We start from the raw sequence: 25,052 nt of genomic DNA, 5'->3' as shown, positions 1-25,052 counted from the left end.
TGTTTTTGCTCATACTATCAGAGAAAGCAAGTCTCTTAAGTGCTTATAATAATTAACATTCAAGTCAGCAGCTGAGTGCAGATGAAGATGCAAATGTTTTCTCCCCTCAGTCTTGTACCACAGGCAGTGCTGTAGTGTTTATTGACCTGTAATCTTGCTAGGCTCCTGTCAGTCAGGTTTACTAACCCTCTCCTTGCAGTAGCATGTACATTAAAAGGAGCATTTTTTACTGCACTACAGCTTCATTTGTAAAACTGTCTGCAGGCAGCGTGAGCAGGAATTTCTGCCCATGTCATTGTCTGTGTGCACAAGCTTACTATGATCAGGAAAAAGGCCTTGAGACTTCGGGGAGCCGTGAAGTGCATTTATCTCCAGTCCTCAGTACCTTTTATAGTGGAGCTGGGCAGACTTCTTAACACTACAGACTTAGACCAAGGTATTATAAAAAGCAAGAGCTTTTTGTGTTTTGGATGAAAGAGGGATCGTTCAGGGGGTAGGGGCAGTAGCTTCCAGGTAAAATGGATCCCTAGCTTTGATACAGAACGAAACTGAGTTAGGTATGCAGATTCCCACCTAAGGAACCAAAGGATGTCAGTCTCTGATTCAGCTTCTCCACACTTACTTCCTCCCATACCTGGGTACGTACAGAGCTGTATGATTCAAGAGATCATTGCTCCTTTTACAACATAGTGTACCTAGACTGCCTTCTCAGAAACAGCAGAATGATTTTGCTGAAACATTTCTGTTTCTACAGAAATGTAAGAAAATAAGAAGGGAACATAGTTATTCATATATTTGTGTATGTCTTATGTATATATGTAACAATGTAGGTGTATATATAATACTACAAATATTATATATAATTCCTATGAGTGTTTCTGCCAACTTTGGCTGTAATTCTGCATTCTGGGTATGGATATATGAATTGTGCAGCAGGTGTAGTGCTCTAGCAATGGTTTATGTCCTTTAGCATCATCAGGTGATATATGACAGGCTAGCCTGGTGGCAAATCTCAGAAAAAATAATGAAGAGGAAGAATTTTGACTATCTCTTCACAGCTGGTAGTTAAAATTCTTGCTGCTTGGTAATTCTTCTTTTAAAGAAAGTACTTTAAGTCTGTTGTATTCCATAGAGTGCTGGAAGAAAAACATGATGCAGAGCCATTGTAAAAAAATTGGATATTACATATTTGAATGAAATTATGAAATGGAAATTGAAGTCAGTCTCTCTTTTTTTTTTTTGTCTTCCTTCCAGCTTTTGCTCTATGTTTGACCCACTGTACTAATGGTAACATTAAACAATATTTTAGTGCATTTTAGAAATGTATGTGAATTAAAACATTGAATGGCTCAATAAGCATGATCTAGAACTGGTTATCAAGTTCTGGATAATAAGAAATATAATGCAATCCCTTCCACACAGCTGTTGTTCCTAAAGTGTGCCTAAGCAATGGAAATAAACATTTTCAGAAGATCAGATCAGAAGAGCAGAGACTGGCTTCTTTCTTAAAACTTTAAAAGATCCCAAGAGGATAACATTTTTTTGTAGTCAATTTTAATACGTATTTGAGAATTTCACACAAGAAGTAAAATTTCAGAGTTCTGTGAAATGCATGTAAGCTGCAGTTATAGCTGTCATTGCTGAATTTGTGCTGATATTCTTAGGAAAAAGATTTTGCTGAGTAGAATGGAAAGAATTCTTGACTTGTGGAAGTTGCATATTTAGGATCAAGGTGCAGTTTATTAGAATGATATATTAAATACTGTATAATTGGCTGAAAAGGTGTTTCCACTTTTTTGGTAATTTTTTGAGTTTGGTAAAATATTTTTAATTACTTAAAAAATGATATATTTATTAGTTTGTTAATATTTCAGTGTGAATTTGCTTCTATGTAATGTTTAGACTTCTTTTGAGAGATTAGAAATTATAATAAGGCAAAACAAGTTTATCACTTGAAAACATTTGCTTGTGTATGTGTTGAATATAGGATGTTCTTCTTAATAGGTCTGAAACCAGGGCAACGCAAGGTTCTGTTCACTTGCTTTAAGAGAAATGATAAACGTGAAGTAAAGGTTGCTCAGCTGGCTGGTTCTGTGGCTGAAATGTCAGCTTATCACCATGGGGAGGTGAGTATGGAGGATGGTGAAGTTGTGAGGACTTTTAGCCTATGTAAAATATTAGGTAAATGTTTCTGCTATTAAAATTGCAAACTATTGACTATAATTCTACCAATCACAGGTGTACATTTAAAGAACATGAACCAAACTGTTATGTAGCTTGATAAGACAGCATATTTTCTTTATTTACAGGTGTTAGTGCTCAGCGTTATCCCAAATACATGTGGGTTGTGGCAAAATAGTAGATAACTAATTACCTAAACAACTCCTAGATTCTGATATCATAGGAATGTGGGAACTGTGTTCTAGGACAATTTTTGTCTGAAACAAGAAATGCAGTATTTTAAGGAAAGAAGCCGAGACTCTGTTCTTCAGAAACTTATTGCAGTGTCAGTACAAAGATTTTTTTCTAGCTCCTATTTTGTTTATATTTATCTGAAATGTTATCAAGAGTGGCTATATTAACCACTGATCCATCCCTTCTCTTCTCCCTTTAGAAGCCATGAGTAGTGGTTTGTGCATGCAAGTGTGGTCAGTTTACGTCCCTTTACTTCCCCCAGAGAAGTGCTTTAGAAGAAATTGAGAAGCTCAGGGGTTTTCATAAGCATATAATACATATTCCCAGCAGCTCTTGTAATAGGTTACAACAGTCCTTTCTCAGGGAGACTGCTTTATTAAAGATTTAATTCAGGTTAGTCACACAATTTTGGGCCATTAAAAATAGGTTTTGCTGGCTGATGAGGATAGACTGTCTCATACTTCTTACTATGAATATGTATTTTCTTGCAGCAAGCATTAATGATGACTATAGTCAACTTGGCTCAGAACTTTGTTGGAAGTAACAATGTGAATCTGTTACAACCTATTGGTCAGTTTGGCACCAGGCTTCATGGTGGAAAGGATGCTGCCAGCCCTCGCTATATTTTCACCATGTTAAGGTAAACTAACTATTCATGTCAAGCTAAATGCATACTTCTAAATAGCCTTCTTATGAAACTCATCCTTTCACAACACTCCTTTTTTAGGGGGGTGGGGGAGAGAAATGGAAAAAGTTTTAAATATTTTGATAGAAGCTCCTATTTTGCTTTGTATCTCTTAAGTGTGGTTTTGAGCATCCGTAACATTTTGCTACTCCTACAGTTAAGCAAGGAAATTTTGAAACTATTTGGATGCTGTGTTGCTTTATTACTGGGTGCCCCAATGTCACACTGAGCTGTGTGTTCTGAAAGCTTCAAAGAATGATATTTTGTAGATGCTAAATGTCAGCAATTGCTAGTGTACGATGTACATGTGTTTCTGTGAAGGAAACAAACTTCATCTATTATGAACACACTATTCCATTGGGAAGAACTTTGTTATCTCAGGAAGTGTGTACATTGGATTTTCAGCTTCAGAATGGCAAAGAGAGAGAAAGATGTGAGAAAAATCTGAAACAGATCATATCTGGGCCCAAGGGCTGTTAAAGCAAAATGTTCTTTACTTACTGGACTTGAGGTTAAAATGGTTTTCTTTTTTTTTTTCTTTTTAAAGCCCTCTAGCAAGGCTACTTTTTCCATCAGTGGATGACAACTTGCTTAAATTCCTGTATGATGACAACCAACGTGTAGAGCCTGAATGGTATATTCCCATCATTCCCATGGTCTTAGTAAATGGAGCTGAAGGAATTGGCACTGGCTGGGCATGCAAACTTCCAAACTATGATACCAGAGAGATTGTAAACAATGTCAGACGAATGCTGGATGGCCTAGATCCCCACCCAATGGTAAAAATAATAGTATATATTGGCATTTTTTATGTGTGTACTTTCAAAATCAATTCCTGTCTGTCTAGAACTTCTCTAATTATTGGAGCATCAGAGCTGGTTTGTCCCAGTAATTTTATGTAGAAGCTCTACTTGACCTTTGGGATAAGGCTGGGGAAATTCACTTTGAATCAAAAACATTGCTATTTGTATTTTTAGCAATTATTTTAGATTACTTTTTGTTCAGTCTACTGACTGTTACAAGTCTTACAGCGTAGTTGTGACATGGCAGTCGAGCAAAAAGTTTATCACTCTTTCTTTTTGAAGGTACTACTTAAGTGTCTTCAGCCAAAGTTAACATTTCCTTTCTCTTGTCTGAATTGTTCTCTCTTTTATATAGCTGTAGACAGAGGAGAAGATATTGCTGCTGTTCAAGAAAATCAGCAACTTCTGAACTGAATTTAGCTTCTGTTTATTCAAAATCTTAGAAGTCCCAGAAGTGGTGTGAAAAAAATTGGGCAGGAAGAATACCTTTGTGAACCCACAATATCTGTGACCAAGAGATGAAATCAGTTGATGTAATCTTAATTTTACAACTGATGAATATTGCTATTCGGCTGTGTTTATTAAGCCATAGAATCAGAAACATCTTTTCTTCCCTATTTAGATCACAGTTCACTGAGTGTGCAGTATCAATTTTTAAGATAGAGTGGCTTTCCTTTTTCAAATTCTTGGGAATAATGAGATTTTTTTTTTTAACTAATGCAATCCATTGCCCTTCCTTTAGGACCCCTAGGCCTTCTGTGTAGTCTCACAGTCAATTAAAGCTCACTGTGCTTGAAGGAGGCAGTTCTGCCTCCATCTAGCTCCTTTCTGTATGCTGGTTTGTGTTTGTGTGAAGCTGGATAAGGAAATGAATCCAATTTAAAAAAAATCTTCAGCCTGTTAGTTACAATTTGACCTGGATGGGTTCCACTATCTTTGCCAAACAGCACAAAAATGAAAAAATGGTTAGGGGAGGTAGCACCACTTCTATAAAGTTATTGTGGGGTCTTTATCTGCTTTCTGTCATGCCTTAATTGGGCTTTAAGAAAGAAGAAGAAAAAAACAAACTAAAGAATCAAAACAAAACCCCCACCACCTCACTGGGTTCAGCTGCATCTTCTTAACAATTTTTCTAGTCTCTGGACAGTAGGATAATTGGTCCTGTCACTTGTATGTGTATATTCTGTTTTTTCTGTAGTATTTTTCCTATGACTTCAGATTTTCAGAGTCTGAGAGGTTTGTTGAAGGGTTAGGGTAATATAGTGATAAGTGCATGGAGTATGGAAAAAAGAATTCTGTCATTTTATTTTAAAGATTATTACCACTTTGGTGGTTTTTCCAATTTCAGCTTCCAAACTACAAAAACTTCAAAGGAACCATTCAGGAACTTGGTCAAAATCAGTATGTAGTGAGTGGTGAAATATTTGTGGTGGACAGGAACACAGTAGAGATTACAGAGCTTCCTGTAAGGACCTGGACCCAGGTAAGTAACATTGAAATACATTTTAATATAAACAAAAAATTGTGAAGAATTTCTCATTAAATTATTTAATCCTATGTCTGCATGAACTTCTAACACAATTTCTGATTATACATACACAAAAGGGAACATGGTTTCATTCTCCTGTGTGCTTTTGTAGAAGATGGTTCTTTGTGCCATCAGCCGTCCACGCTACAGAGAACACTTGCTTCTCCTGCTTAATCCACTTTACAGTAGTCTTTTCTGTCCTGGTTTCTGCCTCTTATGTTTGTGCTACTCTTGGTCTGCATTTCGCAGGTTATACTGGTTCTGTAAGTTATAACTGGTTTCAGATGTAATGCACAGAGCTTTGGAAGTTTATGTTGTTCATTTGGTTTGCAGTTTTAAAGCATTTCAAGTGGTTCTGTTTTTTGCTGCCCTGTTTTCAACAGGTGTACAAAGAACAGGTTCTAGAACCTATGCTGAATGGGACTGAAAAAACTCCAGCATTAATTTCTGACTATAAGGAATACCATACTGATACAACTGTGAAATTTGTTGTGAAAATGACAGAAGAAAAGCTTGCACAGGCAGAAGCTGCTGGATTGCACAAAGTCTTTAAGCTTCAAACAAGTCTTACTTGTAATTCTATGGTAACTTTTTCATGTTTGGCTATTAGAATCCCTACTGTTGCTTGTTGTAAAATCAAATGTTTTTGTAGTATACTTTGGTTCTTGGTATTGAACAGTGCATTGTGTATTTGAAATTGTTTCAATAGTAGAAAACTGTAATGATGACCAATACTAAGTCAATATGAATAAGCAAATCCATTTTATGATGAGTCTTTCAAATAAGACAGGCCTGGGGTGGTTGCCTTCCTGTAATTGAAAATTTCCTGTGCAGCGAACCAAAAGTGGTTAATGTAAAGTAGATCATACAAATAACTTTCTGCCATATTATAATTAGATTTGAGTTAAACTTGAGACAAATTACATTTTCAAAATTACACTTTCTGCAGGACTGTTACTCCTCTAATATGAGTTAAATGATCCAATGTTTCCATCAGCATAAATCCAATTTTAGGTAGTAAGGTACAGCAAATACTGTTCTTAAGCTGCTGAAGACATAATAGTGCTGTAAATTACTAAGAATATGAATAAATATACATGTCTGTCTATTCTGAGAAGGATTTGAATGTAAGTTAATTTCTGTGAAGATTTCCAAACATCCTGTCTTTACAGAAAATGAATAAACAGTTCTGGTTTATTTATGGCAGATGCTACTTTCAGATATTATCGCAAAACACAAATATCATTATTGTTGCTATTGCTGTGTACATCAAAAGCTATGTGAAAATAGGTTAAAAATAAATGGATGACCATAGAATTGGAAAAGGAAACAGTCCTTGCTTAACTAATTTTCTAGATTGTACTTGAAAAGCCAATCTACCAAATCAGGGTGATGGTATTTCTCATATGTTTAAACAACTGTAGGAACTACTGTGAGAATCTGTTGTCAGTTTTACATTTCACAGATTACAGTAAATGGAACAGAAAATGTTTTGCAGCTGAATTCCTGCATTTTCTGTCTGCCAAAATAAATAATAAATTTTAAGGGCTGCTTTCTGTACCTGTGTAGGAATTAATCTGCCCTAGTGTAAGAATCTTAAAAAGTTATGTGAGCTTTGCCATTGTCCCCCAGCTCCCAGACAGCTATTTTGGATAGATTAATTATCCCCTGGAGGGGTTTGTTTCTTTCAGTTGACTATGGAGGGCACCGAGGGTGACTAGTTTACCTATAAATGTCTAAACTGGAGATGTCAGAAGCCAGACAGGATTGATTCCACCTATCAAGTAAAAATGATTTCTTACTTTGTGCTTGAACTTGAAGGATGGTAGTTTTCACAGCTGAAAAGTGACAGATTTCACAGCTGAATTGAAAGATTATTAAGGATTATTAAGCTTTGCAACTGTTATATTAAATAGTTGTGAATCATCACTTGCTGCTGAACTTGTGATTTATTATGTAGATAAAATTAGTCATTCAAGTGAATTCAGGCATATTTCTCTATATAGCTGTCTTTTTGTTTGATTGTACTGCCATAAATGTCATCCTAAATCTACTTTTGGATAAAAATAAAGACCATCCAGCTCTGTGCTCTGTAGCTCCAAATGAGGTTTGAGTTCACACTCCTCAAAATACCACTTTTTTCACGGTGCTTTTATACGTGCAGTAGAACTGAACACTTACACAAGGGCTAACAAAGTTGGAGTTACGCAGCCTCTCTCAAGTCTATCATGTATTTTCTAGGTGCTGTTTGATCACATGGGGTGCTTAAAGAAGTACGAAACTGTGCAGGACATCTTGAAGGAGTTCTTTGATCTGCGGTTACATTATTACAGCCTGCGCAAGGAATGGCTTGTGGGAATGCTGGGTGCAGAGTCCACCAAGCTGAACAACCAAGCTCGTTTCATCCTGGAGAAGATACAAGGAAAAATTACCATTGGTGAGTAAACAGAAGTTAGAATTATTAACAGTGGAGGAAGTGGAGGAAGATCTGGAAATTATTTAAGTATAGTAGAAAATACTTGCATGCAAGATTTTCATGACTTTCCTTCTTTTTTTTTTTTCTCCCCTCCTCTGTGTTTGTGTGTATCTTGTAGAGAACAGATCAAAAAGAGATTTGATTCAGATGTTGGTCCAGAGAGGTTATGAATCTGATCCAGTAAAAGCCTGGAAAGAAGCACAGGAAAAGGTAATAATCCAGATATAGTTGGTGTTGCTACTGTTACAAATGATATTGCTTGTTTTCTAGTAGTCTAACTTAATTTATAACACACATGTAGCACTTTAAAAACATTATTCATTACTCCTTATTGGCTTCCATTAAAAAAAAAAAAACACATTAAACTTACACAAAAATAAAGTCACGTAATACTGATAATGCTTAGAAGAAAACTAGGTAGTACAAGTCTGAAACATGAGATTGCAGAGGACTGAATTTCTTAATGTACTCAAATCAAAACTGGCAACGTGATTTCTGACTGGCTGATGCAGAAAGTGCTGCATCAGTTACCCCACACATACAACTAATTGCTAAATGTAATTATTTCTACATAACTTATTAATTGCTTTCCTGTAAAGAAACATGGATATTATAAAGCTACGACTTTTAAATTTATCGTAGTAAATTTGATAGTGACTTTGACCTATATTTGTTTATGCTTTTTTTAAAACCAACCAGTTTTTATTGTTCCAAAAGGGACATGTGATGAGTTTAATTTCAAAGTTACATTACTTTGGGCATTATTGTGGTCAGATGGAACTTCTTTGAAAAGCAGCTTTGAATTTCTGTCACCCACCCTTTTTCTGTGTCTTTGCCACTGTTTTAGCTATTTTATTTAATTTCACATTTGTTTTGTATTTTTAATATTGTATTTTAACTCTGTGGAATGATTTCTATTTTAAAACAAAACTGTTATTTAGAGAAATTTTGATCTACTTTCAAGTCCCAGTTTGCACATTTGGGGCTTTGATACCAGCTGTTTTTCAAAGGACTGTGCTCATTTTCTAAAGGAACAGATACCCATGAGTACCCAAAGGGCAAAGGTCTCAGCCCTGAGAGACAAATGGGGCAGAACCAATATCTGCAGCCAGCAGTATACAAGGTTCTAGCACAGGTTCAATTTGTTTTCTTAAATCAAATTATTAAATAATCAGCTCTAGAAGGTCACAGGAACATGGCCTTTTGGAAAGGTCCAGAAAATGTTCAGGTGATTGAATCTGTGAGGGCGCACCTTGCTACTCTGTGGTGGTGCTTTGGAGCAGTGTCACAGATCAGGCATGGAGCTAAGATCACTAATACTTGTAATTGGGAATATTTCACCTCAGGCAGCAGAAGAGGAAGACTCTCAGAATGCAAATGATGATGCTTCCTCTGCTTCTGGTCCAGCCTCTGGCCCTGACTTCAACTACATTTTGAACATGTCCCTGTGGTCACTCACAAAAGAGAAGGTGGAAGAGTTGATCAAGCAGAGAGATTCCAAGGTTGGTACACCTGGAAGGCTTGTTCTGAAATGGCACAGTAATCGCTGATGTTCCTCTGGGGAATGTTCAGTATTCAGTGGCATTTACTTCAGTTGTACTTACATTCTCTGTACTACTTCCATGTTTTAGGAGAGAGAACTAAATGATCTTAAAAGGAAATCTCCTTCAGACCTCTGGAAAGAAGATCTAGCAGCCTTTGTTGAAGAGCTTGAAGTATGTTTTACTTTATATATATTTCTAAATAATGAAATTCATATTAATTTAATTTAAAATGCTAACTAATAAAAATATTAAAATTTAAGAAAAATAATTAGCAAATACTACATTTTTAATCAAAAGTAAATACATTTCACAATATAATGGTAACTGGGAAATCAGTATTGGATATCTGTGTTCTCAGGGATTGTTTCATGCATCTACCCTTTTTTCCAAGTCAGTGATATTAAAAGGAAAATAACCAGGAGAAAGTTAGTTTTCAAATGACACAAAAACCTGTAAGTAGTAACTGGTAATGGTAAAAATTACAGTTCTACATGATCTAATTTTTTGTAAGGCAGTAAGTATTACCAAATTCAAACATGTACATTCAGGAATGAAGTGTGTAGACTATAAGGACTGAAGGGTCCTTAGTTTGCCTTATCTGTAATTCTGGAAAAAAGATCAAGTCCCTTTGGTGAATAACCTGCTGAACCTCAGTTTTCCATGTTGTCTGAAAAGGGCTGGTGCAATCTTTTGAAGTGACACACTTCAAAACTAAATGTGTAAATTAAAGGCTGAAATAATGGAAATTTACAACAGAACCAGACACATACTTGCGAAATAGAAACTTGATAGAAGAAAGATTTTTCAGTGTAACAGCATCCAAAAGTTTGACTTTATCCTTGAATAAAAGTGTAGTTTTTAGCTCTACAGGGTAATGAATTTACCAAGATTAAGTGGACGCTGTTCCAGAACTAAAAATTGTGTTCCAATTCAAGTGAGAATTAAGGGGAGCCTTATGCTCCATGTAAAAAGGAGCTGAATCTTAAATAATCATCATGTTCCACTTTGTCCTCATTAAAAAATAATGTGTTTCCCCCCTCCTGGCTCCCCTTGTTTGTTAGAAAGTAGAAGCACAGGAAAGAGAAGACGTTCTGGCTGGCATGGTTGGCAAACCAATAAAAGGCAAAGTTGGGAAACCCAAGATGAAGAAACTCCAGCTGGAAGAGACCATGCCATCACCATTTGGCAGAAGAATAGTTCCACAGATTACATCTGCCATGAAAGCTGATGCCAGCAGGAAATTGCTGAAAAAGAAAAAGGTAAACCAAAATGACCGCTACAGTTAAATTATTTATTATTTAACTGTGGTATTTTTCTATTTCAGTAACATAAATCCAAATTGCCAGATCGTCACTGGTGCTGTATTTGCACTGTTTTGCTGATCTAAAGCATAAGAAATTTGTACTGGATTTCTTTTACATTTGCAAACCTCTTAAGACTGCTTATTGTTCAGGTGTTTTTATTGAGATAACTTCTTTCCAAGACTATTCAACAAATGTCTATATGCTTAGTATACATTCATTTATTAACATCTGCAAAACTGTTCCAGTTCAATCTTGAAATAGAAATCTTGAAATCTTGTAAATTATTTTATTTTGTAATTTTAGGGTGAAACTGATTCTCTAGCAATAAAAATGGAATTTGATGAAGAGTTTGGTGGTGTGCCAGCTGAGGGTGGTGGGGATGACTCACTGAATGCATCAGCTGCAGCAGCTAAAACCCCTAAACCCAAGAGAGAGAAAAAGGAGCCTGGTAAGACCCTTGCACAGCCACAGTTCACCTTAGTTGAGTATTTACTGGGCATGAAATACATTTTTAACACAGTGTGAGACGGGAAATAACAGCACAATAATCACAATTTCATCTGGTTTTCTTCCCTAAAATGAAATATTTGAAAGTGCTCTGAAATTTCTTTGTGTAAGCTACTTTCCTGGGGGTGATGGATCTTACATTTTCTACATTTGAATTTTGGGGGCAGGGGTCTAATCTTCAAATTTGTCTATAGAAAAATAGATTATTTTTACATCATGAGTGTAATTCCATGCAAACTGAAATGTCTAGTTTGTGTGCTCTTTGATGTTGAAGGACAGGGCAGTCACCTTCAGCCCCTCAGTCTGAGTAATGGTATAGATTGTAGAACTTGATTAAATAAATGTATTTTTCTATTGACATATTCAGTCATTCCAACTTTCAGAAAGTTGTGGGTGCTATGGCTTGGCAGATGACCAATGTTCAGTTCCCCATTTCCTCTGCTAGTGGGAATTAATTATTGCTGTTTGAGAAATACACAGTAACAGGGAGGCAGCAACAAAAAAAGAAAGCTGGAGACAGAAGAGAAGGTTTAAGTATGAGGGGGTTTATTTTTTCAGAAGAAGGGAAAAAAAGTGGTTACACAAATAATTATTCTGAGATAAGATCTGGTTTTAATTACTAAGGGGATTATCCAACCTGAGTAGATTCACTGAGTGCAGTTATGACTGACTTGTCTATGTGCAGCTCAAATCTCCCACAACCACTGTTGATTCAGGGCTTGCCCTGAGCTTGCCCTGCAATTGACTGACCACATTTTTACCCCCTCCCCACAATAGGATATCCTCTGCTTCCCATGTTTGTTGTATTTGTCCAATAACTGTTTCTGATCATGTTCCCTGAATAATGGAAAACTGCATGTTCTTTCCCTGGAAAACTCTAGCAGCCTTTAAAGAAACACAAGTTTGATGGCAAAACTTAAAATTAGAGACTTTGTTTTTCAGTTACAAAACAAATTTCTTTGGCAGCAGCTGGTCAGGTTCTGTGTGGAATAATTTCATGTTAAATGTTCCTTCAGGGAGGAGAAGAACATTTACAACGTTTGGAGGAGAAGAAAATTTACTGTGTTTAAAGGAGAACTTCTTAAGATGAAAATTTATGCTAAATTTGTAAACAATTAGAAAAGATTAAAATATTTTTTTAACCTGACCGTAGTAAATGCTTTCACTTTTGGCAGGTGCCAGGGTAAGAAGGACACCATCATCTACAAAATCCAGTGCAAAAAAAGTGAAGAAACGAAACCCATGGTCAGATGATGAATCCAAGTCTGAAAGTGATTTAGAAGAAAATGAGCCTGTGATTATTCCAAGAGACTCTCTGCTTAGGAGAGCTGCAGGTACGCAAGATTTTGTGAATTGTGACTGAAAATTTCAACTACAAACCCACATTTTCCTTTGACCATGCGATTTCCTTTAGGACTTTACTGCCTACAGGTAACTTGCATTACATTTTCTTCACTGTGTGAAGAATACTCTTAATGTCAAGATCAGGAATTTCTTATGAAAGATTTTGTAATTTGGATCAGAAATCTTGTCCCCTATTTTAAACACTAGAATAGAAATTATTCACTAAACTAGTGAATTATGGAAGAAACAGACAAGACAATATCCTTACAATCAAAAAATTTACTCTGATACAATTATACTGCCAAATAAAACCTAAAAGGCAAATAAAATATTATCAAAAAAATTCTAAACACTCCATGAAAACAAAGACTGAAAGTTTGGAAAATATATAAGTATGTGATGGTTTAAAAAACCCCCACAGAGTTTCTGGAAAATTAGGAAGAATGTTCAAATGGTGGATTCAAGAAAGCTTCAATTTTAAGTGAAGGATTCTCATTCCTTAAAAGTACTGATGCACAATGTCTCCATAATACCCTTAGCTGAAGGTGTCTGGGCAAGCCACAAGAGATACTGGATGTTTGCTAACATCTAAATTATTTTTTATTCTTTTCCACCCTTTATTCTTTCATGAAACAAATTTATTATCCACCACTCTTTTGTTTTGTGTACTCTGAGGCAGGGATTGTTAACTGACTTGCACTTTGACTTGTATATTTTCTGTATTATATAACATAAACAACTCTCCTGAATTATGTACATGTGTGATTTTCTCAGCTGAGAGGCCCAAGTACACTTTTGACTTCTCAGAAGAAGAAGATGATGCCGACGATGATGATGATGCCAACAATAACAACGATTTGGATGAGCTCAAAGTAAAAGCCTCTCCAGTTACAAATGACAGAGAGGATGAATTTGTTCCCTCAGACAGTTTAGAAAAAGATGAGTATGACTTCTCCCCAGTCAAATCAAAGCCATCTCCAGAGTAAGTACTGTAACTCAGGAGGATTTCTTTATTAATAATTTTTTCAATGCATAAGTGTCTGAACAAAAATGAGAAACATCAGCCTGTTATTGCTCTACATGCACCATGAAAAATAAAATGTGGAGGAATTCAAGTGTATGTTATCTCAGCCTTGCAACTGACCTATGCAGGGGTGATTCATGATTTAAAAGAATAATGTAATAACATATAAAAATAGTTATGATACACTGTCTGTAATATCATCTGTTAAACTATGGTTTTAAAGGTTCTGTTTTCTGTCTTGTGCCAGTCTGGTGTAGAGAACTATTGAAAAAAAATGTAATTCTGTTAATTTTAAATGCCTGGAGTTCTTGACTGGATGTCAGTTTTAGGGGTTTGACTGCTTCAAGCAGATACAAAAATGCTGGAAATGTTAAAACAGGATTTAAATTTTGTATGGATATTATGATGTCCATGTACTTCAGTATGTGCTTGACGTAACTCATATAATTCCTTTTTTTTTTTTTTTTTTTCGCTTGTAAGTAGAAAAACATCTCAAGCCAAGAAAAATCAAGATTTTGGGAACATCTTCTCTTTTCCATCTTACTCTCAGAAGACGGATGATGGTGAGATTGTTTTCACAGTTCTGTTTAATTTTAAAGCAACTAATAATGGGATATTTTGGGGAGTGGTACACACAAACTTCGCAGAGCAGTTATAGGGGAAGGATGTCTACATTCTCCCTCTTAAAAAGGGGAAAAGTGAAGGAAGTTTTGTTCTTTAGAGGAACAAAGCTTGTATCATAGGTGAGGAAGTCACAGTACATCCATAGCTGTAGCATCACAAGCACTTACTTGAGATTAATTTTTACTGTAATTAATATTGATGTAATCAATATATGTCATGAATGGATCTTATTCTAAACTTACTCTCTGATTGTAGATACAACAAAATTGGACAGTGACGATGAGGATTCTGCTCCTGTTTTCTCATCATCTTTTGCCCCAAAACAAACAGAGAAAATTCCAAGTAAAACAGTAGCTGCTAAAAAGGGTACGTATAGAATTGGCCCGGACACCAATCCTTTTATTTGAAAGTCATCTTCTTCACCTTTGCATTGTCTCTTCAGTCTCCAAAGTGGGAACTGCTTTCATTTATTTTGAGCTCTGTGAAATTCAGCAATAGGGTATTTGAACTCATTGAAATTCAGCAATAGGGTATGAAATTTCTCCATCTCCTTAATAATATTCATTTGTTTCTTTCCACTGGCTACTTTGTGGTGTCTGAACTTCATGCCTTCCACATCCGGAGGTGGTGTTCAGCCTTCAATTAGTTTAACTAATGGGAGGTTTTTAGCTTCAGGGGATAAGTAAAGTGGAGCGTGACACCAGGAGGTGTGGAATATCCCTTGGGTCAGTGGGAAGCAGCTGTCTAGACTGTCTCCTCACAGCTCCTTGTGCACCCCTAGCCCCTCGCTGGTGTGATGGTGTGAGAAGCGAAAAGGCCTTGACTCTGTGTCAGCAGCAACAAAATATCCCTGCATAGTCAACATCATCTCCAGCCCAAATACAAAACACAGTATCATACCACCTACAGTGAAGAAGATGAACTGTCCCAGCCAAAACCAGCATAGAAGTCTTATCACTTTTTCCTCTTGTAACAGAGGATGAGAGACTCTCCTCAGACTTCAGAGGTATAAGTTCTTTCAGTTATTAGTCAGCTTTTAGAACTGTCATCTTGAAGCATTTTTTCCATGTGATGCTGGGGCCTTTGTTTTTTAAAACTTATTTTGACCAACTTGCAGCTGAGCTTAATATATTAATTCTTCAGTAAAAAGGTACTTCAAGGAGATTGACAGGAAAGCAGCCAGTCATAATAGTTAGCTTATTCTCTTAAAAATGAGAAAAAAATATCTTGTTTTCTATATTAGCCACCAGTGAACTGCAGCATCTTTTCACCCTTTCCCCCATTGCCTCCCTATTTCTAATCTATTTCTTGATGCATTGTGTCAATTCTAATTTCTTAACAGTTCGAATCAGTGAATGCCTGAATACTTCTCAAACACTTCCAGTTGTTGGTAGAGTCCTGTAGTACAGTAAATAAAGATTGAATAAAGAAATAGCTGATCTCTAATAGAGTAGTCTTTTATATTGAATTTCTGTACTGCAGCAAATGGAAGAGTGAACTCTATATGCAGTAGCCAGGCATGGATGCAATTTAACATTCAGTCTTTCTCCCTCGCTGTTTTTTGAGGTCTGGATGTAAGTGAATTGTCATTAGCCTAACTTGAAACCTTAAAATACAGCTGTGATCTGTTTCTGAGTTTCTGATTAACCTGTACACACACAGAGAATAGGTATAAATAGGCTCTCTTTCAAGCAAGAGTTAAATTTTTGCCTTCAGAGTAGCTAGCCTTACAGGCACTCACCTTCTCAGTGCATGGCAACATTACAGGTTGCTTTCACCAGTTTTCATCTCTTCTTTTCTGCCCAGATCAGACATGACCACACTTTCATCATCATAGCTGGACAGTTCAGTGATAACCCAGCAAGTTTAGCTCATTGGTCATCTGGTTACCCTTTTCGTAGTCTCTTTGATTCTAAGTCCATCTTCATGGACTTGGCAGCAGCCTCCTTAGAACCCATTTTCTGGAAATGTAATATTCCACCCACTCACCCTCACACTGGGAGTGCTTACTGTGTGTGGCTGAAACAATTGTTCCAGAGCTGTTTGATTTTCTTTGACTTCAGACTTGAATCAATTTGGCATGAAATCTCTTGAACTCTGCTGTTCACTACAGAGGATCAAGAGACTGCTGAACTTTTCTGTGACTATTTGAGCTGTCTGCGGTTTTAGGGCTTTATAGTAAAGCCTAAGGGAAACTTGAAAAGCAGGCTAACTCTTGATAAGCAGCTGCTCAGCTTGAACAGCTTTGAACAGCCTAGCAGCTGAGATTCTAGCAGTGAGATATACTTTTTGCATCACCTGCGGGACTGATACCATACCTGGACTTCCTGCCAAAAACTTGGGCTTCTTGAGAGCCTGTGCACATTGATTGTGCTGCACACTCTGTTGCCTGTCATGCTACCGAGTGGAGAGCTTGCCTGAGCTGATTTGCCATCAAGCTGCTGTCAAGAGATCCTTCACACTTGTGCAGCCATTAGAGGTGTAAATTAAAGTAGCAGATGAGAATCCCCCTATATTTAGTACAGAGGGAAGTCAGTGTTCTGGACTATTCCATTAGCTACCAGGTAACAGCTAGGAAGTTTTCTGTGCCTTGGACAGACTTGACAGGAGTTACCCAGTGATACCAGGCTCTGTTTCCATAGAAGAACAAATCCACTGTCTCTGGCAGTGTGTTGTACCTCTCTTTCTGCAGTTCAAGGCATCATAACTAAAATGCTTGTGGAGACACTCTCTTGTTCTCCAGACACATTCCCCGTATGATCCCATAAATGAAATTCGGGTTCTCACAAATGTCCACATTCCTGGTATCTGGAGTGTTTGTACATGTGTCTGAGGAATCTATGGCTGACAGAGGGTAGGTCAGGTGTGTATCTGAGGTTTCTGCAAGACTCACTCATCTGTAAGCCTACAGAACACATGATCTGGTGATTTTAAGGGTCTTCTCTGACCTAAATGGTTCCATGATTTGATCCCTTGACACCCACTGTGGGAACATTCCAATGACCATCTTTTAAAGATAGCCAGATTAGTTGTGTAACACTAATTGAAATTCTCCAGGAATACAGAAATTCTCCAGGAAATGCAGAAATGCAGTTTCCTTCCTCTCCTTTCAGCATTTTCCAAAGTTCCTTTTCACTGAGATTGACAGGAAGCAATGTCAGTGTTGACAGAGGCACTGCCTCCCAAACTCTTGCAGTAATCCCCAGGGAAAGCTGTCCACTGTCATACCACCCTGAAGGCAAAAATGTCAGAAGAGCTGGATTTGTAAACACTGTAATGTATCCAGACATGGTCAGAGTATCCAACTTGGAAGACTTCTGTTGCTGCTTTAGCTACTAGTAACCTGTTCTGTACTCAAAAAGATGAAACAGTATTCAACCAAGGACCCTAGAATAGTACTGGGTGCACCAGTCCTTCTCAGAGCAGGACACAGAAAACCTCCTGTTTATTCCACACAGTTCCAGCATAAAAGCTGAAGTATGTTTTCCCCAAGTGCAGAAATCACTCATCTTGTTTTAATGTCTGCCATTTGTGCTTTAATTGGAGTATCTATACAATTTAATATGTCCAACCAATTTGTGAATTTATTTAGTATCTTTTAACTTCCAACAGCAAAACTAGATGCACCCCCTAAGCCTAAAAGAGCTCCCAAGGCCAAGAAGGTGGAAACTGTGAACTCTGATTCGGATTCAGAATTTGGCATTCCAAAGAAGACGGCAGCACCCAAAGGTAGGAGTCACACCTGGGCTCTCTGGAGCACAGGGCTCACAATTATTGTAAGAACCACAATAATTGTGGTAAATTATGAGTACATTGATCACTGGTAGATTACTCAGCCTTTCCTGTGACAAATACAGTGTATTGACTTCTTGGCAAACCACATGTGGACGTTTTATCTGACCTTCACTGCTGGGAATGCATTTATTTACTAGCTGCCCCCCCCTACACACTGTCTTCCATTCTGTTGGATACTACTCCTTTTCTTTGATCTCAACTCCTTCCAAGCCAGTAAAATTCTGGTAGTAATTGCAGTAAGTAGTACTTTCTGGTTTTTTATGACCATTTTTTGCTATCTCAGTCCTCTGAGTCCTCACAACACAGCACAGCAAGCAGTGTAATTGGAGGAGTCCGTAAAGGATGTCCCAGTGTTGATGGTTGAGGTTAGAAGTAAATTTACTAAATAGTAATGGTGAATTAATGCTGTGTAATCAACCAAGGACTTGTAGCTCTGCTTCAGTGTAGACGTTATCTGATCTCATGAATTTTGTCCCTGTCTTGAACTGACAGCTTGAGCTGTCAGGGTGAATGGTGACTGTGGAACAAGTAGAAAAGATTTAAAACTGAGAAAAAAAACAAAACAAAACAAAACTGTACTATACTGCTGTTGTGAAGAAGCTTGAGTAGTAAACTGGGTTTGAACTTAACATGTGGACATACTAAAGTAACTTCACTAGAGGGGTTTTCAGTTTGAGGGAGTTTATTAAAAAAAAGGCAACAGAGTTAACTCATAATCTCTGATCTAGGAAAAGGCAGAGGGGCAAAGAAAAGGAAAGCGTCTGGTTCAGAAAATGAAGGCGAATACAACCCTGGGAAGAAAACACCCAAGCCCACACCAAGCAAGGTCAGTTCCATCTATGCTCTCTTCTCTTTGTAAAAGGAACCTCACGAATTCCTTTACATAAAAGTTAAGTTCTTATTATAATTTGCTAATATGGTATTGGGGGCTGAGGTGTCATTAGCGATCGGATGCTAGAGAGGTTTTTATTTAATTCTGAATATTAAAATGGCAAATGTACAAAGCATCACAACTGATTTGTCTTCTCTTTTCTAAAGAAATCCAAGAAGGCTGCTTTTGACCAGGATTCTGATGTGGAAATCTTCCAGTCAGGCTTTGCCTCTGAAACTGCCCCAAAGCCACGGACAGGCCGGGCTAGAAAAGAAGTGAAATATTTTGCAGAGTCTGATGAAGATGATGATTTTGATATGTTTAATTAAGTGCCCAAAGAGCACAAAAATGTTTTCCAACAAGTATCTTGTGTTGTCCTTTTGTCCCCTCTGTTGCAAACTTTTGTACATTTGACTTATTTTATGTGATAATGTAATTGATGGTTTTTATTATTGTGTGTAGGCATTTTAACATTTTGTTCTTACACCTACAGTTTTATGCTCTTTTTTACTCATTGAAATGTCATGTATTTGTCTGACTGGCTTGTAGAGATGTTCTAGACAGCTGTGCTAAAGCACATTTTAATTGTCATGGTTGCAAACAGCAAACCTGCTTTTTGAAATGAAGTTTAAACATTAAAAAATGGAAAACTACCGTGTGTGTGTATGTGTGGAAAATTTGAGCTAGAGGGACTACTTCTACACAATTTTTAAAATAAATATATTTTATTCTTTGCCAGGAGACTCCATGGAAAAAGGTAAACAGTATATGAACATAGAAAGCATTGTTAAACAATCTCAATGTACAAACAGAGCCAGTGAAAGTACATCACAGACTTGCTAGAATATATAAAAAAAAATCCACTAGTGCTTTAAATGAAACCTAAGAAACTGACACTTTAAATCTGTTAACCATTCTACCACAGTTTTCACTCTGCTTCATGGTGATTTAACAAGGCCAAGAAGGCAGATTCTCTCCTTGTGTTTCTGGAAGTCCTAGCTGTACTTCCTTAGCACCTGGAAGGCTGGACAGCCCAGCTGATTCCTGGCAGTTGATTCTTAAGGAAATACCTTGGACTCAGGGATTCAAAAGCTGTGAGTCTGCTGGTTATCATCCCATGAAGTTTCCCTAATGGCTTGTGAACAAGTAAACAAAAACATGGTAACACTGAAAAGTGTTTCTGCCTTGGAGGCTAAAGCATTGCTGTCGAAATGGAGCAAGTAATTGTGGAGCTAGGTTACCAGCCAGCTAAGAAACCACTTCTTTAAACTTTAAAGTGACATTAACAGTGGAACAAATGACATCTGAATAACTGATCTGGCAGTTAATGCTGATACTGATATCTCTTCTGCTGGGGCAGTGACGTTTTGTATACTTTTTACAAGGAGGGAGATGCAAACTGAGGGTAGCAAGGACAAGTTTTCATACTTCAACTAAATCAGACGGTCCTTTCAACTTCCTTCTCTGGATGTGTACAGTAGTCCATGTCCTGTGGTTGATATCTTGATCGTTTTAGGTATGAGAGACAAAAGAAAAGCACCAAACATCCAGTATGTAGAGTACAGCCATACATTTGTATGTACAAAGTCATCAGAAATGCAACCAGAATTTAAAGACTGAGATCTGTCTTGTCACCATGCAATACTGAGTGTTCAGAGAAGAAAACAGAAGCTTAACTTTTTTTTTTTTTTTTTTTTTTTTGCATGAAATGGCTGATTTAGAATTTCAAAAGTTTGCATTTTCTAGTTTTAAGAGTTTAAACAGCAAGGAGTATATATCGATACATATGAAAATTTCTTGGTCCTTGTTGAGTTTATCTATATACATATACATATATAGATATATATTAAGTCCAGAAACTAAGCAGCAGTAAAAATGTTTTCTTGCTTTCATCCCTGTACATAAGGTATTAGGAATGTCTGAAGTAGCTGGAAAATGTCTTAGTCCACCATAGGGGATTGACTGACTCTGCTGTTATCCACTGAACTAGGTGAGATACTGGGACTGTGTTCTGCAGTATTTCCATTTGAGGTTGGTGTCAGTGGTTCATGTCCTTCAGAGTTCTCCAACATTTCCTGAATAAGAGGTGGCATGGATCCAGGAATTTCCATTTTCAATGTAATGACACGTTCTGCACCTTTAAAAAGAAAACACAAAATCCTTCCCATGAGCATGATTCATACAATTTCCTTTCTGTTAGCATTACAGGAATAATTTCAGGATGTGTTTTGTTTATAGATTTGGTATCTCCTTCTATACTTCTTGCACACAAAGGTGTGTGAGTGATCTGTTTCATGCAGTTCAAGAAGGAGTTAGGTGAGTACTCCTTAACAAATTAATTCAAATCTATGACATAGCAACTGATATTTCAATACAGGTAAATTGGATGAGCTGCCTATTTTTAAAGGAGGACCTAAAATGGCATTAAATTATACTGAAAAATTAAATTAGGCTGTGATCATGTCAGTATCTTTTTAAACTGGAATAACATTTAGTCTTTATACTGTACTGGTTCTGCAAAGAATGGCAGAAATTCTGTCTATGTTAAACAGGTGAGGTAAATCCTGCAAGAGAACTGCAGTGGTCTAAGTCAAAATGTTTCCTTCCCATAGAGAAAACTGTGAAATAAGATGCAGAATTTAACAAACAATTACTTTATAAAAGAACACATTCAGGGGAAAAGGTACTTCTTTGGGAGGGAAGCTGCCTTTTGTATTCTTCAGGCATCTTGTCTTGTGCTAATGAACCACCAAAGTGTGCAGGAGCCTTGAGTAGTTCTCAGCTCTGCCTTGGCTCTTTGAGCTGGGCTTATCATGAGTACCAGGCATTTGTCTGCAGAGAGAGCTCTGCAGTTGAGTGCACACAAAATTATTACATTAGTCCTGACCACTCAGACTGGGAGCCCACAACAACTGGTTTAGGGAGGGAAAAAACCCAACACAAAGTCTCAGTGTGTGGTCAGCAGGCAGGGACACAGCATGGACACAGCAGCCAAGGCCCTGCTGGACATTGGGCAGGCAGTGCTGAGGGAACTGTGCATCAAGGAATTTATATCCATAAACCTCAGCATTCCTATTGCTCAGGATTCCTGATCATAAAATTGGAGTCCGATGGAAGAGGAACCGGTGTTTTTTAAACAACAAGAAGAACCAAAAAAAAAATTTTCAGAGAAAATAGTTTGGTTATTGAAAAATCATTCCAGAAGAGTGATGCTTTGGAAATACTCTGCTTATCCATGCTGCTGCAGTGGACATGCTGGAGAGAGCATTACACACTCCAAGCTGGAAGGGAGCTGGAAGTGTTTATGCCTTACATGAGGAGCATGTAGTGGGAAAGATATTAATGCAGAAAGATGCTGAGAGGTTCTCCAAAAACCAATGATTGTCAGAGCGGTGCTGATGAACTCAATTTGGCCATGTTAAACACCTGCTTTCCACTGTTATGTCAGGTGCAGTGAAGTGTTTGTGTAGTCATTCAGTGCAGAGCCAGAGAAATTTTTCAGGTTTTTATGTTCCAACTTAATCAGGGGATAGGAGAACTCAGAAGAAGAGAAGAACTCAGAATTGTCTTACTTCAGTCCACAAACACTTCACCCTTTAGTTACAATACCTCTAATGCCAAAGCAGACACTCTAAGTGTTTCAGATTAATGCTTTCTTTGGTGTTTGCTTTCAGGGATCAGGTACCATCCAAAGTCATTATCGTCTAATGTACATCTTTTAAAACGAAACTCAAGACATCCCCAGCCCTCCAGGACATCACCATCCTTTGGTATGATTTAGTTCTACCATGAAACATTAATGATATAATTAGTGTTAAATGCTTATGTCAGAATGAAAAGAAGCCTTTCTTGTGAATTGAATATAAGGAGTTGTGTTCTTGAGGAGCAGGAAGGCTCTGGTAAAGAAGGAGGGAAGTGGAAATGGATTTCCCACGAGTACAAACAGCAGAACAGAAGGGCTCCCCTAACTGCTTTTATAGCTCAATACTGCCCTAAGTTTATTTTGTAGATTCAGTTGGATGGAGCTTGTTTTACTTGAGGGTAAACTGCAAGGTTTAGATAACCTGGTAAAGTGGTTCCTTTTTAGGATACTTTTGCTTCTAGCTCTGGTGTTTCCCTTCCAAGTTACTTCTTTTGGTTCTAATCAATCCAATTAAATTGCTCACTTATTTTTATAAAGATAGCTGTAACTTAATCTTTTGACTTGGATTTATATTGTTTGAAGTGGAGCAGTTAAGGTTTAAATTTTAAACAAGTGTCTTTAGTCGAGTGAATTAACTACTTTTTTTTTTTTTTTTTTCCCCTGAGTCTTCCCCTAAACCATGTCAAATGAAATCAGTAATCTTCCCAAAAGCACAGATCCAACCTACACAGGTACCTGTACATACAAGCTTGTGTGCCTGCTTATCTATCCGGGATAGGAAATCTGTTGCTGAGTAAGCAGAGTAAGAAGGTGAAACTGCATCAGCCACCATAAGAATAAGAATAGAGAAATACTCTCTATTTTCAGACTGGTACATCAGGGAACCTGTTCTGATCAAATGAAAGCATTCAGCTACCCCCGTGCTTTAGAGAAGAATGTGTGACAGTGCGTAGACTATGAATTGCACAGGATCAATCCAGCACATACAAGACTGCATAAAATGTTAAAACTGCTCCGTGTTTAGGTATGGTTAGTTTGGATTAGAGGGGCTGAATCTCCAAAATGCTGGATCAAATCAGTTCTATATCTCCAATACCTCAGACCATAGTTTAGGGGAATTTTGGTTGCACAAGTGTTTTCTGCAGTCTGTAACCAGACTTTTTAAAGAGCCATTGGTGATACAAGGCACATGTTGATCTGAACCTCCTTGTAAACATTAACAAAGGTTTTCTCTTGTCCTAAAGTTACTAACAAAGACTTCGTGCTAATTATTTGCTAAGCCACTTGCAGCTACAACATCTTTTTCACTGTCAGTTGCATGGAGAATGGAGCACCATGCATGTTTAAAGCAAAACCGTTTTCAAGGCAGGAATTACGTAAAGAAGCTGGGAAGAATCAGGTCACAAGGACCTTTCTTAGATGTGTTAAAAAAATAACAGCCCAGGTGTCTAGGCCAGTTCCTCTGAAATGCAACTCCTGCTGAGATATTAAGAGAAACTGTACCTTTTGCACTGATGCTACGAAGATCCGTGATTTTCATTAAGATCTTTGGGAACATATGAGGCTTGTTAGGTCGTCTCTTTCGGATATAAATTTTCAGTGCTTCAAGCAAGGGTTCCTGAAGCTTATCCACTTTCATTGGTTCTTCAAGGTCCTGGCGATCTGTAGAAAAGTATCGTATCACTCATATGATTTTAAATATTTATTTTTTAAAATAAACTCCAAATCACAGAATCCCCTCCATGTTCTCGATTAGAACTCCATGAATTTTGTTCTCCACTAAACAAGGCACACTCTGTAGTGAGCATTCCATAGAAAGAGGATAAGCCACAACTTTCTGAAGCTTGGATTAATTTTTTTCCTTGGTGACTGGACAGGTTTGTCATGTGGGTGGTCAAGAATTACCAGTTTGCTCTTATACCTCCGTCTTCAAGGGGAAAACACCTTGCTGCAAACAATATTTTGGAATTAATTTTATATATGTCACTGATAGGCAACCCAGGTACTCATAGAGGTTTCAGCTATTTTTTGTTACCACTACTACAGTAAAGTGAGTTACCATCAGGAATCAGCAGATGGCAGTGCTGGCTTGAATGACAGCAAATGCCACCCCTCTGCACCAGGACACAGGAGTCACATATCACTGACATCTAGGAGCCCATCAATGCTTTGAATAGATTAGGGTTAGAGACACATAAAGTCGGAATGATTTTGTACTAAAGGGCCACTGCCAACAAAGACTGACTCTTGTGTTTCAAACACTCACTTGCAGCACCCAGTTTGTGTTTCAACAATATGGCCCAGCTAAACAAGGTGTGTTTCTATTGCTAATACAGATTTTGTCAAGGAGGAGAGAGACCAAGTGATTAAACCAACAGAAATTTACAGATTATTTTGGAAATTATCTGAGACTTCAGTTTTTGTATTTTAAACCTATGGTTTTAATTGACAATCACCCTTTCGAGTTCCCTTCAGCCTGAGTTTGGATG

General features: G+C 37.4%; 2 protein-coding genes across 6 annotated transcripts in view; one reads left to right on the top strand and one right to left on the bottom strand.

Moving 5' to 3' along the window:
* The window catches only part of TOP2B (DNA topoisomerase II beta), a 61,293-nt gene extending 41,719 nt beyond the window's left edge, over positions 1-19,574 (top strand). The window contains exons 19-36 of one of the 2 annotated variants that reach the window (XM_053970702.1): positions 2,005-2,126; positions 2,907-3,055; positions 3,648-3,879; positions 5,252-5,386; positions 5,815-6,015; positions 7,673-7,868; positions 8,026-8,117; positions 9,254-9,409; positions 9,539-9,622; positions 10,513-10,710; positions 11,059-11,203; positions 12,438-12,596; positions 13,381-13,588; positions 14,111-14,193; positions 14,510-14,620; positions 17,867-17,983; positions 18,778-18,875; positions 19,088-19,574. In XM_053970702.1, the coding sequence (XP_053826677.1) occupies positions 2,005-2,126; positions 2,907-3,055; positions 3,648-3,879; positions 5,252-5,386; positions 5,815-6,015; positions 7,673-7,868; positions 8,026-8,117; positions 9,254-9,409; positions 9,539-9,622; positions 10,513-10,710; positions 11,059-11,203; positions 12,438-12,596; positions 13,381-13,588; positions 14,111-14,193; positions 14,510-14,620; positions 17,867-17,983; positions 18,778-18,875; positions 19,088-19,249 (2,648 nt within the window). In that variant the 3' untranslated portion in view covers positions 19,250-19,574. The remainder of the gene's footprint in view (positions 1-2,004; positions 2,127-2,906; positions 3,056-3,647; positions 3,880-5,251; positions 5,387-5,814; positions 6,016-7,672; positions 7,869-8,025; positions 8,118-9,253; positions 9,410-9,538; positions 9,623-10,512; positions 10,711-11,058; positions 11,204-12,437; positions 12,597-13,380; positions 13,589-14,110; positions 14,194-14,509; positions 14,621-17,866; positions 17,984-18,777; positions 18,876-19,087) is intronic. The other variant, XM_053970708.1, reaches the window with a different exon arrangement.
* A 52-nt stretch (positions 19,575-19,626) lies between these two features.
* RARB (retinoic acid receptor beta) overlaps positions 19,627-25,052 on the bottom strand; it is a 204,448-nt gene continuing 199,022 nt past the window's right edge. For all 4 annotated transcript variants that reach the window (XM_053970722.1, XM_053970716.1, XM_053970735.1 and 1 more), the window contains 2 exons: positions 24,067-24,225; positions 19,627-21,057 (listed from right to left, as the gene is read on the bottom strand). In XM_053970722.1, the coding sequence (XP_053826697.1) occupies positions 20,861-21,057; positions 24,067-24,225 (356 nt within the window). In that variant the 3' untranslated portion in view covers positions 19,627-20,860. The remainder of the gene's footprint in view (positions 21,058-24,066; positions 24,226-25,052) is intronic.

Source organism: Vidua macroura, chromosome 1 (genome assembly GCF_024509145.1).
Source record: "Vidua macroura isolate BioBank_ID:100142 chromosome 1, ASM2450914v1, whole genome shotgun sequence".
NCBI classification, from domain to species: domain Eukaryota; kingdom Metazoa; phylum Chordata; class Aves; order Passeriformes; family Viduidae; genus Vidua; species Vidua macroura.
The sequence above is the reverse complement of the archived record's forward strand: the minus strand, read 5'-3'. Positions and strand labels throughout refer to the sequence as shown.